General features: G+C 48.8%; 1 protein-coding gene across 1 annotated transcript in view; it reads right to left on the bottom strand.

Moving 5' to 3' along the window:
• Window positions 1-19,372, bottom strand: part of DGKG (diacylglycerol kinase gamma) — a 201,998-nt gene that overhangs the window by 92,873 nt on the left and 89,753 nt on the right. Inside the window, exons 12-19 of the mRNA XM_049628419.1 lie at window positions 16,897-17,013; window positions 15,819-15,911; window positions 14,024-14,083; window positions 11,512-11,591; window positions 10,293-10,367; window positions 7,457-7,542; window positions 2,964-3,053; window positions 740-900 (exon numbers count right to left, since the gene is read on the bottom strand). Of these exons, the coding sequence (XP_049484376.1) occupies window positions 740-900; window positions 2,964-3,053; window positions 7,457-7,542; window positions 10,293-10,367; window positions 11,512-11,591; window positions 14,024-14,083; window positions 15,819-15,911; window positions 16,897-17,013 (762 nt within the window). The remainder of the gene's footprint in view (window positions 1-739; window positions 901-2,963; window positions 3,054-7,456; window positions 7,543-10,292; window positions 10,368-11,511; window positions 11,592-14,023; window positions 14,084-15,818; window positions 15,912-16,896; window positions 17,014-19,372) is intronic.

The raw sequence follows: 19,372 nt of genomic DNA, 5'->3' as shown, positions 1-19,372 counted from the left end.
GGGGGGTGTCTGTGTGTTGGGGGTGTTAGGGCAGTGTGTGTACGTGTGTGTATTGGGTGTGTGTGGGGGGTGTCTGTGTGTTGGTTGTGTGTGTATGTGTTGGGGGTGTGTGTTAGGGCACAGTAAACCAATCCCTTCAACTTAGTGCAGAGACTGCACTGATGGGGTGAATGCAAAAGGCTGTGGAAGCACCAAGGGGGAGCATGGAGCTCAGCTGAGAGGTCAGCTGGGAGGAGACACCCCCAGAGGTTCATGAGCACCTGGAGTGTAGGAATTCAGTTGAGCCCAGGCGAGAGAACAGAAGAGAAGGAATTCTGACAGCTAAGCCAGCCAAGCCAGCTTGGGACCACATGGTTCTCCTTGGAGGATCAGAATTCTCAATTCTGGAAGCTTGCATGAGAGTCTTCTCCTGACCTTGCCCCTTGGTTATTTCCTGGTGTTGCTTTTTTAAAACTGTTTCAAATCATCCTAAGGGTAAGTTTGTTTTTCAAAAAATTCCTTATTTTCTTTTGTTAGTTAAAATTATAGGGAAAATAATTTTCTCCATTACCTAGGGTTTGGGACCTTCAAGGTGTCTATGCCTAGGCCAGATGCAAGGATGCTTAGACCCAAGTTAAGACCGGGGGCAGCTGACAGAGGTAAAGAGCAGGGACTCAGAGGGGGACAACAGAAGACCAGAACCTTTTTGCCACCCAAACATTTCTCTTCCATGCAGAAAGGCAATCCTTGACCAACTCACCACACCAATGGAGAAATAGTTGTTCATGATGTTGTACGGGACCTGGTCCCCATTCTCCACCTCTTCTCTGGGGCTGACTTCCAGATGCCAGCGGTCTAGCATCACCAAGGGGCTCTGCTCGATGTCCTTCAGGATTTTTGTCAAGCTGCCCCCTTCATAACCTGTGGAGCATGGCATTACATTTGTCTCCAGAGCAAAAAGGCTAAGTTGTTGTTGATGTACAGGCAGCTGTCAGGGCAGGGAACCCTGTGGGCATCTGTGATCAGGAGACCCTCCCCCACCAACCAGTGTGTCTGGGGGCCAGAGAGAGTTATGTTCCCTGAGCCATGGAAAAGGACAGAACAATAGGGCATAGAAAGAAAATGGGAGATTTGGAAGCCAAAGTAGTCAGGGTAGTGGTGGGAGCTGGCCAAAGTTGGGCAGGCTTATGTAGCTAAAAGAAACCCTAGAGAATTATTGGGCTGGGTGGGAGAACACAGGACAACAAAGGGTTCATTCCAGGACTTTGTCATGTTGCAGATGGACAGTATGATAGAGTTTTAAGATGGACCCCACTATCCCTTCCTACCCCAGCCCCTAGGTATATACCCTGCAAAAGTCCCAGGACTTATAAATAAGATAGGACAGTCACTGCCATGATTAGGCATCTTATATGGCACAGTTGACTTTAAGCAAGGGAGATTACCTGAGTGGGCCTGACCTAATCAACTGAGTCCTTAGAAAGGACTGGGCTGTTCCTTAAGAAATAGATTCAAAGCTTGAGAGGAATTCTCAAGGGAGAATTCTCTGATGCTGGCTTTGAAAATGGAGCAATTCATCTGTCAAGGAAAAAGGAAGCCTCAGGGATGTGATAGTGGTCCCAGCTAACAACCAGCAAGGAAATAGGGACTTCAGTCCCACAACCAAAAGACTCAATTCTGCCAACAACCTGAATGAGCTTAGCAAACTCTCTGTCCAGAAATTCCAGAGAAGAGCACAGCCTGTCCAACACCCTCATTTCAGGCTGGGAGGCCCTGAGCAGAGAACCCAGTCACGCTGTCACAGGCCTTCTGACTGACAGGACCATGAGCTGACAAATGGCTGTTTTAAGCCTCTATATTTATGATAATTTTTATGCAATAGAAAAGTCGTATAGAAAGAGAATTGTAAGTCATGAGAGGTTAGTGGGAGAGTCAGTCTTTCCTTTCAGATAACACTTCTGTGTTCCTGCTTACCTTCAGGGCAACCTTGAAGAGTATTTCCACGTTGCTAGTTTGGTCAGCTCCCTAGGGATGCCTCACAAGATAGCAATGGTAGTCACCATGTAGTTAAGGGCCTGGGGGCTCTCTGGGAGCACAGGGCTGTGCTTACTGCATGAAATTTGTGCTGAGCTATGCTGCCTAGATGCACAGAGCATGGGGCTATATTCTGCTTCCTCCCCTGGAACAGAGGGGCTCTTCCCTAGCCTCAGTGCGTGGCTGAAGACATCAGTTCCTGCTGACTTCCTTTTGGGCTGGCTTCTGCTTGATCTACCCCTGCCACCAGGCATATACCCAGCTCCGAACACTGACCGCTGCCTGGCCTGGCCTTGAATTCTCTCTGAACGCATCAGCCATCTGGAATCCCACCCCTGTTCTGCTTGCCAGACTGCTCGGTCCCTTCCATGTGCTGCCCTGGCCTCCTCTGTTCTCTGGAGCATTCCCAGATCTATGGGTTCTGTTGCAGTTTACAGAGTTCTCTGTAGCTCTTGCCTCTTGTCCCATAAGCTGGTCACTAGTTTGAGATCCCCCACAGGGGGATTTCAAAAGGAGGGCCAATGGACGTGGAGCCTACGATGATCTGGATGCCCCTGGTAGCTGGCAATGTAGCTTTTCAGTTTGCATTCTGAATCCTAGTTCAGAAGAATAGCAATAATTTGCCGAGGAGGGAATTTTATTCAGAAAATGCCTAAGTGTGCCCCTACTCAAGCGAGTACTGTGGGGGGAGATAGATGAGACTACCCTAAAGCCAAGTATGTCCTTCCAGGGTAGGCAGGCTCTTCGCTGATAGTTTCAGGGAGATAGTAGACATATTGAGGGGTAAATGCAGATCTCGGCAGGATGCAGAAGGCAAGGGAATGGTCACGGAGTAGATATGTCTCTGTGGAATGTAATTATTAAAAGGGAAGTTGAGCCTAGCTCTGCAGAGCATCCCTTGAAATTGGAGTGCTTGTCCCCAGGATAGTGCCACCTGCATGCACACTCACCTCCTCCCCAGCGGAGACAGCGGGCCAGGTCATTTCCTGTTCCAAGAGGCAGGACAGCCACCGGTGGATGCTTTGCGAAGTTGGCCTTATCTGCAGCCCATGCAGAGGAAGAGAAAATCATATGCCACTGGATTACAGAAACTTTGGGTTATCTATCCTTGATCTTATGCTTCAACCCTTCCATAGCATTCTTTGCTTGAATAGCTCCATGATGGAGAGAGAACACACTACCTCCTAAAGCTGTCTCTTCCATCTGCAGCGTGTGAACCACTACTAAGGATTCTTTCATATTGAGCTGACGGTCTCCCTGTAACTTGCACCTACTTATCCTCATTTCATCCAAATTCTGTCCTTTGGGGTGACAGCATACACCTTGAAAACAGTAGTTCCGTAATCATAACTAACACTTTCTCCATTTATCCCTCAGACCAACTCTGCAAGGTATTATTATTCTCCTCATAGATGAAGAAGCTGAGGTTCAGAGGGGGAAAGTAAGTCCAGAGTCAGGATCCAAATCCAGATCTCTGTGCTCCCAAGCCCAGTCCCCTCCTTGCTTCAGGGGCTAGGCAGGTGCATGGGCAGTAGAACAGCTGAGTCTGAGAAATCAGGGAATAGTGGGGCCTTTTGGAAAACTGAAGCTGCCTCAGGTAAAGTCACGCAGGTTCAAAGTTTAAAAATAATATTGCGTCTGACAAACAAAACCTCAAGGTGTCATTTGGCACCCAGGTACCAGTTTGTCACTTCCACCCACCCTACCCCAGACTTGCAAATACACAATTCCTAACCTTATCTCCCATGCTGGTTGTGAGGGAGCATCAGACTGAAACATCAGAGAAAACACAGCAGAACACGTGTGGCCTAATCTGGCTGCAGGTCTACAGCAACACGTTGGCCACCCTGAGAAAGCTGGAGCAGGCCCGGGCACCCACTGGGCTCCAGGGGGCGCCACTGACATAAACTGCGGCACGCTTTGGGGCCTGGGGATGTGAGTAACGCTGATTGAGCAGTGTGGGTGGGGGGAGGGGTGATGCAGGAATCAGCAAGTGAGGCTAATGCTAGGGCTGCCCCAGCAAAAGGGGAGTTCATAGGTCCCCCGCGTTCTCTGACTTATGCTGGAAATGGCGGAGCTCAGGCAAGACCTGGGGCTGAGATCATCACCAGGCGGTGTAAGTTGGGGGACAGAGCAAAGCGATGGACTCTGCCATGGTTCCCAGAACACATGGTCTGCATTTATGCCTCCCTGCCTTTGTACGAGCTGTGCCTTTTACTTGGAAGGCCCTTGTTTCCTTATGTCTGCTCCTTCTGTGGTCCCCATCTCAACAGGTCCCCATCTTCATGCATTGAGGCTAGAAAACCAGATGTCATCCTAGGTTTTTCCCTCTTCCTCACCCTGCTCAGTTTCCACATGCTCTTTCCTTAATAGATCTGTCCACCGTCTCTTCTAGCTATTCCTATGGCGATGCCTGAGCTCCCCGACATGATTCCTTCCTCCTGGTCTTGAAGCAACTGCCTCCTCTCTGCCTTCTCAGCCTCAGTTCCCCCAGTGGCTCTCCACACCTTTAAGGCAGGCTGTCCCTGAGCTGGAGCCTGAGCACTGCAGTCCCCTGCTCTCTGCTTTCCTTCTGTCGTGGCTGCTCCCATCATATCCAACATGGTACTGGGGTCTGCCTTCCACTCTAGCCTCCTCCTGCTTGACATGTCAACCATGCTTAAGTATTTTCAGTGCCTTAAGTCATAAGCTCTCTGTTGCTTAGGTGCTGCCTCTGGGGGACCCTCCCTGCTTGCCCTAGTCTGGGCTAGGTGCCTCTCCAGAGTGTTTCTTCAGCACCAGGAACAATCTCCCAATTGACTCTTGTAATTGATTACTCACTTCTTGCCTCAATGTGCTGTATCCTCCCTGGGGGAACTATATCTCATCCACCACAAGTATCTCTGCATACATTACAGAAGGCCTACTATGTACTGGTGCTGTGTTGGGTGCTATGACTCTAATAGTGGGTCAAAGTGCCAAGACACAGGCTCTCATGATGCTTACAGTTGAGAGGGAGAGACAGATATTAATGAGGTCTTCATATAAATGAGGCATAATTTCACATTCATACTGGAAAGGGAAAAAGTGTGATCATATAATAAGGTGACTAAGGTTGGATCCTCTGAGGAAGCTACACTTTGGCTGAGATCTGAAGTAGAAGTTGACCAAGGAATGGCCAGGGAGCATACCAGACAGGAGGAACCACTTGTGCAAAGGCCCTGTGGTAGAAGGGAGACTGGTATATTCAAGGGTCCGAGAGAGGGACTGAGTGGCTGGAGTCCAGAGAGAGAAGAATGGAGGTAGGAAGTAAGACTGGAAGTAAGCAGCTGCTGCAGCAGCTTATAGACCATTACAGACCATTTGAAAGGTTTTTGTCCTTATCCTAAGAGTATTGGGAAGACACTGATGTGCTTTACACACATCATGAACCCACTGACATTCAGGAAAGACCACTCTGGCTATAGAGTATAAACAGATCAATGGGAGGACCAACACAGGGTGGCAGAAGGCACTAAATAAGTAATTTAACATTCCTGAATGAATGAATGAATGAGCATCATGCAGTTATTCCCTCCATGACTGTTTCTTCTCTTCAGGTTGCCAGCCTGTTACATGACCTTTCTTCTTCCAGTTTTGGGCATAGACTTTCCCCCGTGTTCTCTGGAATAGCTATCTCATAGGAATAGCTAGAAGAGACAGTGATGAGATGGTGAAGAGACGGTGAAGAGAGATGAATTTTATAAAGTCACCAAAGCCTACATTCTCCTTCGTGATGGAGAGGGAACCATGTGAGCGGCTCCCAGGACTGTGGCCATCCACCCTTTGCTGATCAGCTTTTCCATCCTTGGCTCCCAGAGGATGCTTCCCCACTCCCACAAACAACTCCAGAGCCGGAGGTGACAGGAGAGCGTGGGTGCCTGTTTGGCAGGGTTGTGTCCATGGAAACTGAAGCGCCTGTGGGGAGCATAAGGCAGCAGGTGGGCCGGGTGTGGTCCCACCCTTCCTGGTGGTCTGCTTACGACCCCCAGAGGCACAGCCTTCCCTGCCCCAGTCAGGGTCTACCCATGCCCATCCCTGACTCCTCTCTTCCTCTCATCCTGATGGCTCCATCTTCCAATGCTATCCAGAAGCCAGCCGACCACTCCTCACCACTTCCTCTGTGTCTCCTGTTGTCCAAGCCTTGGTCACTTCTCACTTGGGTTGCTGCAGGTGCCTCCTGCAGGTCTCCCTGCTTCTGCCCTTTTCTCACGACCCGCTGTGTACTTTTGCTCGAAACCGTCCAGCATCTTGGGACATTTCTGGTATGAAAGCCATATTCCGTTTACTGCCCTTCACGTCCTAGTGACCTGGCCCTGTGCTATCCCAGTTTCATCCTCTGCCATTCTTCCCTCACACGCTCCGTTCCAAGCACGCTCTGCAGTCCTGCTGCCTTCAGCAGCCTGGCTTTGCTCCTACCTCAGGGCCTTTGTATTTGCTGTTCCTCCTGCAGGGACTGCTATTTCCTCAAGTATCCGCATGGCTCACCTCTCCTCCAGGTTTCCATGCAAACATCATCTGCTATGTGATGTCTTCCCCACTCAGTCTTAGATCGTAGACCACCCCCAGCCTTACCCCCGCTGGGCTCCTTGCCCCATCCCTGCTGTGTTTTTATCACCTTCTGCATGCTGTATGTTTCTCTTGTGTTTTGGTTTTTGTTTGTTTGTTTGCTTATTGCCTGTCTCTTCCGTCTAGAAAGGAAGCTCCGCAAGGGTGGGATTTCCATCTGTTTGTTCACTGTTGCATCTCCAGGGCCTGGACAGAGCATGGTACATAGAGGTGCATAGGCAGTATTTGTGGAAGGAGTGACAGACAATTCCACAGTTAGCCCCCATCATCTGCAGAGGATGAGATGTCCACGGACCCACAGATCCAGGCAGAGCTGGACTGAAACCCAGGCCTCCTGATTCCCAGCCTGGGCCCTCCCCACTGCCCTTCTAATCTAAGCATATTGGACACAGCCCAGTATGACCTTTCTTTGCTTGTACTGATCTGCACTTTCTAGACATGCTTTCTGGACTCAGGCTGCACGTGCTCAGCTCAAGGTGATTTGGCCAGGCTATGCACCTATGCTTAATTCTCTGGCCTTTATCCACTAATCCGGGTCTGCTTGGAGACCTAGTCCTGCCCTCCCTCTCCCCCTACCAGCTCCCCAATTTGGCCTGTCCTACCACCATCCAAACCCCAGCCATGTTTATGAGGCAAGACCTGAAACTAAACAGTTAATCTGTACTTGTCCTTCCATTTCTTTTTTTCACCCAAGGTAGATACAATGGTCAAGCACTGTAGTCAAGCAATGGTCCAAGAGTGGAAACAAGGATGAACCAGACATGGCTCCGTTTCTCTTTCCTGTGTATTACCTTCCTCTGACTTTAAACATGCCTACAATAAATAAACTCTAAAGCCCCTCCCAGCCCTTTCTTACCAATGCAATCTAGAATCCAGCCAACCGTCCCATCTCCTCCACAGGCTAAAACACGGAAGTCTGGAGTATCACGGAAAAAGTTCAACCTGGGAAGTAAAAGGCCAAAGCGGTCTTATTTACTAGGTTGTGGTGGACATTTGACACTGCTTGAGTCAGGGTCTCCCCTGTTCCCTGGGAGTATGTTACGGCCCTGATTCCTTTTGGGGTTGAAAGGGTCACTTAGCATTCTAAAACCAGAACTTACAAGGGAAGCAGTACCACATAGAGAAGAATCCTGGGGAGCCGTCCTTGTATAAGGAGAATGTGACTCAACATTCAACACAAACAAATTGGTTTTCTAGAAAGTCTTTACTATTTGTGCAGAGGCAGCCATAGTTTGCTTATTTGGGCACCAATACAACCGACCCCCAACGATTGGACTCCTCTCTGGCTTTCCTGCCTGTTCTGTCCTCACAAACTGTCCTCTAATTCAGGTGCCCTGAACTAGTAGATATTCAGCCCACTGTCCTGAGGGCCCAGACCCAAGGGGAGTGAGCACCATCCTTCCGAGGCCTTCACCTTTTAGAGTAGGGCTCTTTTTTTTATGTTAATTTATTTTTGAGAGAGAGGGAAAGTGCAAGGGAGGGGCAGAGAGAGAAGGAACCAGAGGATCCAAAGCGGGCCCTGTGCTGTCAGCAGAGCCTGATATGGGGCTTGCACTCACAAACCATGAGATCATGACCTGAGCCAAAGTTGGACGCTTAACCGACTGAGCCACCCGGGCGCCCCTAGAGCAGGGCTCTTTACCTGGGGCCCAGAGGTCTGTAGATAGAAACCAGAGGGCCACGAACATGGAGGAGAAAATGTTAAATGTTATACTCTTACCTTTCCTAAGCCCTGAGATTTAGCCTCTCCTTCAATTATGAAAGTGGGCAACAAATCACAGAGGTATTAACACTACCTGCGACTTTGTCAGAAAGTCAAAACCACAGGTATTTTAATGTTTTATCACAGTTGTGGCAGCTGCCCCCTACTATCACTTATGCTCATCTCTGCTTTTAATTAATAATAGTTATTAGACCGGTCTCTGGATCTTGCCAAAAATGTGTTAGTAGATCACATATGTTCCCATGTCACATACTTGTGTTTTTAATAATTTTGATGACTGTCTTTTCAGTAGCATTAGTTTCCCTGGCAATCCTCTACGTTTCATTTTATACCCTAACAAGTATTCGGAGAAGAGGTCCATTGGCTTCATCAAACTGCCAGATGGGTTTCTGGCACAAAAAGGCACAAAACCTTTGCTTTAGAACAAGTGTCACCTGTGAGCACACCGGGGTGGGACTCGGGAACTGAAGCTCAGAGGTTCCCCTTTTGCCCGGCCTGGAAGTCTGAAAAGACCCCTGGCTTTCTGAGTCACTGATGCGTCTGTGGGCGAATCAACATTTCCTCCCCTCCCCATCCCTTGCACAACTCTGCTCTCCTTTAGGAAGCGAATTCTGGATGGAGGCTCCTTTCAGTTAAACAGCCTGCCTGGTGACAGACTGACCCAGCAAAGACACTCAGGGCACAGCAGCCCTGGAAGTAGCCACCGGGTTTGTCATGAGGGGAAAAAGCAATTTAGGGTGGATGAGGTGAAGCTAGAGTACTGCATTCAAGCATCACAATGCCCTAAAAGAGAGGGGGCTGGTAAAGGTACTTGCAGGCTGCCCTTCAGTCACAGATCAGTGACTGCAATCGCAGTGACTATGATGGCACCCAGAGCAGCATAGGTGGGCCCTGTTTTGCAATTAGTTTTGCAGGTAAGTCATGGCTGACGTGCTGCACTTGAATTCATGTTACTTTCCCTCTTTTAACTGGGTATTGCCCCATCACAGCCATATAAATAACAGCTTTGTGGCAAACAACTGAAGACAGGGACACAGTCCCTTTTTATAGTCCCTCCCTGCCCCCACCCACTGAAGGTCTTGCCGAACTGTGAGTGGAAACGCAGGTTAGGAGGCTGGGCAAAGCAGCTGTCTTCTGGGAAGCCCAGCCCGGCCTGTACAGATCTGAGCACCTGGCATGGAGACAGGCTCGGGCTGGCCAGCAGATGTCTCTAGCGCACCAGCTCTGTCTGGGAAGAAGCCCTGTCTGGGTGCCTTCCAACCCCAGGCCGGAGGGGCCTCTGATTACAGGGACCGCAGCCATCACATCCGTGCTGACACTAGGCCCAGCTCCTCCCACCAGAGCTGCACTCAGGCTGCCTGTCTCCTCTTATCACTCTCCCGCTCTGCTGGGCAGCGAAACAGCCAAGAGACACATTGCGGGAGAAGGGCCAGGGGCAGCTTAACAACCTCTAAACTGGATAATCCTGGAAAAAAAGTGATTTCACTGAATAACTAATTGCCCTGATCCTAAAATGCTCCCCCAACAGAACTTGCAGCAGAACTCTGAGTCAGCAGTATGGATTTCTGAGCTGCTGACAGTGACAGGAAAACTCTTTCCCCCTCCCTGATGACTCAGTATGAAGACACCAGCTAACACAGCCTTGCAGATAAGTTAACATAATTCACCAGCCCGCTCTTTCTGTCAATCAAATGAATGGCATATGTGCTTTTTTCTCTTTTACAGAAACAACAACTTTTCTCCGGGGTGGAGTAAAAGGAGGCGACTTCCCAGACTTAGCCATAAGGGGTGTTCCTGAGTATCTCCAGGAGCAAGTAAGAGTAGATGGGAGGAAAAGAAGATGAAAAGGGTAAAATGGCAGGAAGGATAAGTCCACAGATGAAAGAGACACAAAGGGTGACCAAAGACAGGTATCTTCTTCAGAAATGAAGGGTGGAGGAGGAGAGATAAGAAGATTGCTTCTCCATACCCTGGAGTGGGCCCCCCATTGTCCAGGTTGAAAACTTGTTTGGGGTTGAGCAGATAGTGGAATTTCCGAAGGATTCTATGGGAAAAAAAAAGAAAGAGGGAAAGAGAAACAGAGAAGAAGAATGTCATTGTGAGAAGTCACAGTAGGGCAAACACCTCTGGAGCCCACCCGTGGTGGGAATCTGGGTCCACTTAAACCCAAGAGGGGAGAAGACTGCATACAGGCCCTGCAGACCCTGAAGTCCCAGGTCCAGCCAGCATCATCCACATTCTCACGCCTTGGCTCAAGGCCTCCCCACCACGCAAGATCGTAGCATTCAACCCCGGACCTCTTGCTGAGAATAAAACCTCTATTCTTCTTAAAGCTTTACCCTTCTCCCAAACATTCTGGATGTTCTAGGTAGTGTGATTCTGCTCTTTGTGGACTACACAGGGGTATCAAGGAACTCTCTATGGAAAGCTCCCCCAAATCTTCGGATCAGGAGGACATGCAGGAGGTGGGGCTGGGCAGGGAAAGGCTAGGGGCAGGGACAGTGACCACCTCTGGGCTGGGTGTCAAGGTTGCAGCGAATCAGGTCAGCTCAGCAGGTGCCTTGCTCCTTGGACTAGGTAGGGGTTCTCGCAGTTCTTGCTTCAACCCTACTTATTGTTTTTGTAAACCTGGATTCCAGATCACTGCATTGTCTGTCCATCATCTTGAGCTGAACAGGACAGGGTGTCAGAGCTGCCTTGCCCCTTTTCCCTCTCTCCTCTCACTCCCTTAGTGCTTCCAGGAGACTGGGCATTTTCTTCACTGATGAGGTGGTGCCCTGTTTTCTCAGGAGACGGACAGGCCAGGAGGTCCCAGTCAAGGGAGTCCTGCCCCACCTCTTAAATCAAGAAAGGACCTGGGAGGCTGAGAAGGAAACAGGCGTCTCAGAACTTGGTCCGACCCTGGGAGCCATGATAATGGCTGTGATGGGCCCTCGGCCAAGCATATGTCTACTTTAATCCTCACAATGCAGCTATGACAGGAGAGATTATTATCTCCAGTTACAGAGGAGGGAACCAAGGCACAGGGATGTTAAGCAGTCAGTTGAACCAGGTCATAAAGTGGTAAGTGGTAGGGCTGGGACTGAAACCCAGATCTGCCGGTCTCTGCAGTCCACCCTGTTGAGGGGAAGAAAAACCCTGAGTGAGGTGGTCTCAGGCTCTCCATTTTGAAAAAGAAGAGAACATACCTTTCTCCTTGTCTCCCTCCACTCTTGGGGTTCACCAAGACCAGCAGGGGGTGGGTACCCGGGGTGGGGATGATCTTATACTTAAAAGGTAAAAGAAAAAGAAATTAGCTCTTTTTCAGCCAGTAGGATGAATGAGAGGAGAGTTGACGCTAAGATGGCTTCCAGGAAAGGTGGATGGGAAGCATTTCCAGCATGGAGGAGAGGTAGTTGGGAGGTAGGTCTTTGTCCAGTGGCTGAGTTTTCTGAGGGGTGAAGCAGTTAAGTGTCTTTGACTCGAGTAGCCTTAAGTAGTGTTAATGGCGACAAGAGTTTGAGGCTGGGATCAGAGATGTGGCAATGGCACTGTAATTTCAGATCATTGAACGATGAATGGTATTGTGGCTATAAACACAAGATTATATATATATATATATATATATATATTTTAATTTATTTTTTAAGTAGGCTCTATGCCTAATGTGGGGCTTGAAATCACAACCCTGAGATCAAGAGTCTCACACTTCACTGACTGAGCCAGCCAGGCGCCCTACAAGCACAAGATTATATTTTGTGATGGATACAACTGAATATAATTTTAGAAGTTGTGGTCCTCTGGTCCTATACATCAATCAAATAACACTCATGAAGTTAACCATCATTTCCACCAGCACCTTCCAAATCCACATTCCCAGCCCCAGTTTTCCTCTTGAGCCCTAGTTCTACATTTCCTACTGTCCAATGGGTACCTTCAACCAAATGTCTCACCATCACTGCAAACTCACATGCCGGAACCTGACCTATCTTTCTTCCCCACAGAACTAGTCCTCTCTCCTGGCTCACTGTTTCTCTTAAACATACTATTTTCATTAATCTAGTCATCTAGGGAAGACCCTGCCCTGCCAATTATTTCCCTGGCTGTCCTTTTATCTCTGGCAGCTGCCATGGTACCTACCCAGCCCAGACCTTTCCCATCTCAGGTAAGTCCCATACGTGGTTTCCTTCCTGGGCCATCAGTCATACCACTCCTGCTCGGAAACCTTTAATGACACCTTGTTTCCCAGAGGATATAATCCAAATTTCCCAACCCGGCATCCAAGACATTTCAGCATAGCCCCAATCTACTGTTGCCCCCTATAACCCTCAGCTGTGTCCCAGCCAAGCCTGGCTTTTATCCTCGAGTGAGTGTATCTCCTGACTTCCCACTCTGTGGGGCTGCTCACTCTGGTTTCTCCTCCTCCTTGGTGTCCCGAAGAGCCCACTTCCTTCTTAAAAAGAACTTTTCATTCTCGGGGCCCAATTCAAGAGCTACTTCCTCTATGAAGCTTTCCTCGATCATTGCAACTGAAACCATTGCACTTGAAGTATGTAGTATCATCTGGGCTTCTCTTGTTGCCCATTCACATGGGTTTTGTTTCATGTTTTCTTAGGTAAATGTCTCAAAATATCAACTGGATTTGAAATGTCTCAGGAGCAGGGTGTGTGTGTGTGTATAACCCTCCCACCAAGCTCCCCATGACACCAGATATGGGAATGGGTACTTAATAAACGTTTGTGGATTCAGCTGAAGGACAGACTGATATGGAGATGTAGCCATATTCCATATTCAATGTGTGATGTCTACTTTTCCAGATCTCAAGCTAAAATTTCAGCAAACACAGCACCATGTTGTTTCAAATGGACAGTAGCATTCTTAGGATTTTTAAGAATCTTATCATCTGCCCAGGTGACTGTATGATACCCAGAAGCATCTTGGAGCCTGAGGAGTAATTCTTTACCTCCGGGGATGATATTCAAAATACTTAACAACTTGTACAGCATGGGCATTCCCAATCAAAGCAGATGCAGGGTAACGAGATGGACGCCAGCTGTAAACAACTGGCTTACCTGCATTGTGTGTGTGTGTGTGTGTGTGTGTGTGTGTGTGTGCGTGTGTGTGCATGCACTCCAGCTGCCTTTCTGCCTTTCTAGGCATCTACAGCTCTCCCATTTATTAAAGTTTCTCCATCATTATTGTTTATCTTTTAATTTTCAAGACACATGAATCTGCATGTTCTCATTTAATCTTAGAGCATCTCTAGGAGGTGGGCAGTGCAGGGATTGCTACGCCCCTCCCTTTTCAAGGATAAAGAAGATCTTCTGAATCTGGTTAACTTTGTCTTGGCAGATCACATTCTAGACACAGCTTGAAAGTCTTGGAAAACCCACTGTATATTTCTTGGTCCACACTGCTGTTAGTATTGAGGTGTGCATATTGAAGTTTTATGTAACTTGTTCCTAAAAGGGTGATAAAATTTATTTGACCAGCAGTAGGATCAACCAACCTCCCCTTTTCACCACTTGCCAACAGTATGGTACTCAAAGATATTTACAGAAGCTGGAAATAAAGTGTCCTGCTGTGTGATGTAATAGATCAGATGAGAAAGCAAATGTTGAGATATATTTCTCTAGAATGCAAACCCTGTCCTCCCCCATCTCCCCAACAGCCTTGAACCCACTCAGAATGAGAGATGGGACTTGAGGCTTGTGGAGGTACCTGCATCACAAGTTCACCCTTGGCTGACACGCTGCCATCAGACTTCCCACCTTGCCTGTCCTGTGATGAGAGGAAAGACAAACACATTTTGGAAAAAAAAAAGTCAAATATAAAAAAAAAGTGATCAGAAGAAAAACAAATAGTTAATATAAAGAGAGAATACAAAACCAGTATAGAGTAGGGAGGAGTTTTTCAAAACAGGGCTTTGGATCGAAAAAAAAGAAATGCTTCCCTACGGGATTCTCTAAGACTCCCCAGGCCTCTATCATCGTTTGTTCTGACTTTAACTTCAAAACACTGGAACAGACCTAGGGAGAAGAAACGCTGAAATTGGCAGAAATCTACTTTGTTGATTTAGACGCTTGAGCTCTGGGAAGCAAGGTCTTAGATCTGGCTTCTCTGCTCAGCACTATCTAACTGATGTGATACTGAAGTAAGTTGTTTTGTTTAGATTTGTATATCCTGGTTTTTTTTTTTTTTCTTCAGTGTTTATTATTTATTTTATGGAGGTTTATTTCGTATGATATAGTAAAATGTTCCAATCTAAATCTCCGGCTTGATGAATTTCTGCATCCTTACATGCTTTGATAACTACTGCCTCTTCAGGCATCACTCCTGCCTTTTAAATTTCATAAATGAAATCCTAGGGAGTGTCTTTTTTTGAGTCTAGCCTCTTTTGTTCAGCATTGTATCTTTGAGATTATCCATGTTTTTGCAGCTCAGCAGAGCTCTTCCCCACTGCAATGCAGTATTCCATTACACCGATATGCCTCAAACCCCTCTGTCAGCAGTCATTTAGATGGTTTCTAGTTTTTGACTGTTACGAACAAAACCAATATGAACATTCTTGTGCAGGTCTTTTAGTGGAATAAATGCTCATCTTCCGTTCTTCCTCCCTCCCTTTCTTCGAGCAAGTGGTGCAATTGGGTGGAGGAAGGGCAGAAGAGGGAGAGAGAATCCTGGGCAGGCTCCACAACCAGCACCAAGCCTGACCAGGGGCTTGATCTCATGACCATGAGATCATGACCTGAGCCAAAATCAAGAGTTGGACGCTTAACCGACTGAGCCACCTAGGTGCCCCTAAATGCGCACATTTCTCAGGCAAATACACAGGAGGACGTGTTGGGTCACAGAGTTTGTGTATTTCCAACCTACAAGATACTGCCAACTGGTTTTCCAAAGTGGTGTTTTTCCTTCAGCCTTTTAATGAAAAAGGAGTAGCAAGTCAAGTCAGGGATGAAATATGAGGGATCAGTGAGCCTCGGCAACATCTTCAAGACAGAAGGGGACAGTTAAGGTGTTTGGGGTTTGGTTTGGAAAGAGGAGTCTTCAACATAAGAGACAAAGTTTCAGATGGAGATAAGTGGACTTGAATTTTCCTGCTTTCATCTCCAAACAGGGTTGGGCCCCCCAAGCAGGAATCCTCAAGGCAGAGGAATTTCCACGTTTAGACATAAGAGACAGGCTGACAGGGACAAGGGGGACCCAGGAGGCCTCGCCATGTGCAGGTGGTGGCAGAAAGTCCTGTAACTGTGCTCTGCTGGAGAGGTGCTTAGAATGCATGCGCTTCCCTTGATGGGCCATTTCAGAGCATTCTAGGTGGCCAAGTTGCTTGGAACCAGTCAGAGGAGTTTTCTCTCATAATCTGATGAGTGTGGCAATGACCTTTCAAACTTGTAGTGAAAACACAAACCCCAGGAGTTGGGAGGAAGCCCTCGGAGGGATTCGACCCTCTGAATGCCACCTACATCTGAAATGTGAACCCAGAGAAACCTGCTGGGGCAGCAACACTTACCCGGGTGACAGGGCATATTGAAGTGGGCAGCAAAATATGGTCTCTCAGTTCCCCACCATCACACAACGTTGATAATTCACATTTGCGATGAAACTAGAGGGGACAATGAAGATGAGAGTGAATGAAAGTGATCAAGGAAATGTCAAGGGTGAGGGTTCAGAGGTTTGCTGGGGAGGCAGTTATGCAACACTCCCCCAAATCCTTATGCACTGCTGGCTTTGGCAGTATAGGGGTGTGTGTGTGTGTGTGTGTGTGTGTGTGTGTGTGTGTGTGTGGTGTGGCTAGGGGTGCCAAGCTGGCTACAGGCAGAGAAAGAAGACCAAGTGTTATCCACGACTGCTGGAGTGAAATGGTCATGGGCAGGCCTGTGACCCTTCAGCAGGGCACCACTGTGTGGATTTCAGAACCCCCCTTGGACATTTGCTCCCCAGGCTCTGAGACTCTGTAAGGAAGGAGATCTTACTGAACAAACTCCCAGGAGCCTGGAAGTAAAACCCAAGATTCAACCTGTGTATTTTAAGAGATCTGCAGTCTGGTTTGGAGGCACATCCTTTTTGAGGCTGATACCTGGTCAAGGGGACAAGACATGGCACAGAGTTTGCTTTGGCGGGCAGGTCGGGCAGCTTGGGCAGCTCCAGGTGCCCAGAAGTTTGCGGACAATTGTGACCGGCAGAAGCAGGTGCAGGACCGTGGCCCCAGCAGTGGGGCTGCTGTAAGGAGTGTGCCATTCTCTGATGTCTTGAGGAGCAGGGGCCCTGCTGTCTCATTCCACCCCTACTCTGTGCTCCCAGCCCCAGATGACACCCAGAGGAAAATGTTAATGGTCTGGCTTGCTGCTCACAGCTGCCTGCTTCTTCCTAAGCAGCTTTCGCTTCCCTGGTTCTGGGGCTGGCCTCTCTCTGGGAAGCTTGGTGATTCACTGGAGGCACTGTTAGAGCATTGAACGGGGGCTCTGGGCCCCCAGTCTTGCTCCCCTAGCTCTGCTCATGCCCTCTGGTGGGATGTCCACTGCTCCGTGGCTGCGGCTTGAGCAAAAACACACTGGAAAGAAACAGGGCCACCCTGCTCGCCAACCCACCGTCATCCGGCACCACACGCAGTGCCGCGCGGTGACGCTCTGGTAGCACTTGATACTTTTGTGGCACCGGTCACACTTGACAGAAGAGTTCCCTTCCACCCACGCGTGCTGCATCACCTGCAGGAGGGAAGGGAAGGATACCAGGGAAGGCTGCAGAGCCACATCCCTGGGCCCTGAGCCTGAGGAGAAGGGTCTGGGAGGAGTGGGGACAGGGCAGAGGGGTTGCTTTCCCTTCAGTGGATGCACTTAGTGGATATGGGGCTGCTCTGCTGAAGTGCACTGACGTGGTCCCTCCCTGCCTAACCACCATCATCCTAATCAAAGTAGACAAAAAGCACCTGGCCTGCACTTTGAATAGCTCATTCACCCTGGTAGGCTAGCCTCTGAGCAGCATCCTGTCTGGCAGTCCATCTGTCTGTCTTGCAGAATGGTCTGCAAGTGTGATGTGCTTGTGCGCGCCCTCTTCTGGAAGGCAGTGTGATGCAGGGACGCGTGAAAGGGCTTGGGCTGCAGACAGAACTGGTTGGAGTCACCGATCTTCCACTTTGCTGCCAGGTGACCTTGGGCCAGTTCCTGCACCTCTCTGAGTCTCAGGACCCTCATCTGTAGAATTTGGCATGATAAGCCCACCTCTGGGTTTGCTGGGAGCATTTAAAAAGATAGCACACTTGGAAGAGCCTCTCTGGCACAATTCTGGCCCTTTGGAGGTGTTCAGTGAAGGATAAGACTCCCTCCCCGCTCCAGTCTTCTATAAGCCAGTGGCTCTCAGCTCATTAGAACCACCTGGGAGCTTCTAGAAGTCCTACTTACCCGCCCTCACTCCAGACCAAATCAATCAGAGTCTCTGAAGACCAGATTCATCAGTTTATTTTAAAGCACCCTGAATGATTATGAATAATGTGCAGCTAAGGTTGAGAAGCACTCTAGAAGGAAGTTAGAGAAAAGTCCAAAGAAATTAGTGTGGTTCAGCAGCCAGCGGCTTGCACATCTGCTTCCTGGACAGCTGGCTGTACCTGCACGCTGACCAGGAAATGCCACTAGGGCAACCCAGGAACGTGGGAAGCAGGCGGGGAAAATACGTGTTTGTGTGTGGATGTAAGTGGAGTCACAGTGGCCTATGACACCAGATTCTGGGAGCCTAAGCCCTCAGTTATCTCTGTCCAGCATTTCTACAGAGCTTCTCAAAATTGTCCTCGAGGGCACTCCAAACAGCAGATGTGGCCTCTGGAGGAATGTGAGGGCATAGCCTGAAGTGCCAATTACAAACAATATTAAAAACACATGGTGTATCTGCATAATACCATCCATATCTGCACTAAATAAAAAATTTTAAATTCCTTATCAATTAAGTTACTACATCCTCCCCCCGCCCAAAGGTTTTTGGTAAAACTGTTGCTCTAGAAGCTATGTCATGTTTTATTCTACAGCCTCTCACCTGCCACTGTGTACCCCTGAAGGTATAAAGAACCCAGTTTCCTAATCAATTTGTCATCTATCTGGTCACACTGAATTTGCTCTAAGAGTCCTATGATCTCCATTTTGGAGAGAAACATATGAGGCTTCAGAGAGGTTAAGGGACCGGCCTTAGGTTCCAAGGCTGGTAAGTGGCCAAGTAGGGACTCATGGCCAGGTCTTCTGACTCCGAGCCCACGGCTGTGTCCCATCACTACGCTGCCTTCTCCATCCTCTGTTGGGATCAGAAGAGTTGGCAATCTGGGTTGCCCTGGAGACTCAGGAGTTTGTGACTATGCCCTACTGGCCCGTCAGGGGCCTCCCTCTGTTTCGTATGTGGCAAGTGGCCAGAGTGTAGGCATAGGGCATGAGCTCAGGAGGTACACAGTGCATCCTGGTGAAAGGTATGAACATGAAAAGGGAGCGGTGTATGGAGTAGACAAGAGACCATGCGGTGTCTCATGGGGCATGCATGTGTATCCTGGAGGTGCCCTTCTCTCTCCCGAGTCCTTTTGTGGAGGGCTGGATGCCACTCCCTGCTGCTAATCATCTCCTGACTCAGGTTCAATGGTCTCTTCCCTCTACAGGAACTTAGAGTGCCCTTCCCTTACTAATACTAAGGAGAGTGTATTTCTACACTCTGTGAATGGCATCACCCAATGGCCAAGCTCAAAACTGGGAAGCCACTTCTGACCTCTTCTTCTCTCCCTCTCATCCCCTACATCCCCATCACCAAGTCCTGGTGGCGGTACCCCAAAATTATGTCTCAAACTCTCCCTTCATCTCCTCTACCTCAGCCAGGGAGACAGTCAAAATATCCAATAATCGGCATAACCAGGGGATACTCAGTAGAGACAGCCACCACGGTGCGACTGCGAATGTATTGAGTGTAGTGAGTGCAGAGTGCCCCCCACACCCTGTCAGGCCCTCAGTGAGGCACTGCCTCTTGCCTGAACTGTTGGAGGAGCTCTTTTCCCTCCTCTGATGTCTCTCTTGCACCATGGTGCCAGAGCAGTTAACCTAA

This window comes from Panthera uncia, chromosome C2 (assembly GCF_023721935.1).
Source record: "Panthera uncia isolate 11264 chromosome C2, Puncia_PCG_1.0, whole genome shotgun sequence".
Lineage (NCBI taxonomy): Eukaryota > Metazoa > Chordata > Mammalia > Carnivora > Felidae > Panthera > Panthera uncia.
Note: the sequence above shows the minus strand (reverse complement) of the source record. Positions and strands in the feature narration are given on the sequence as shown.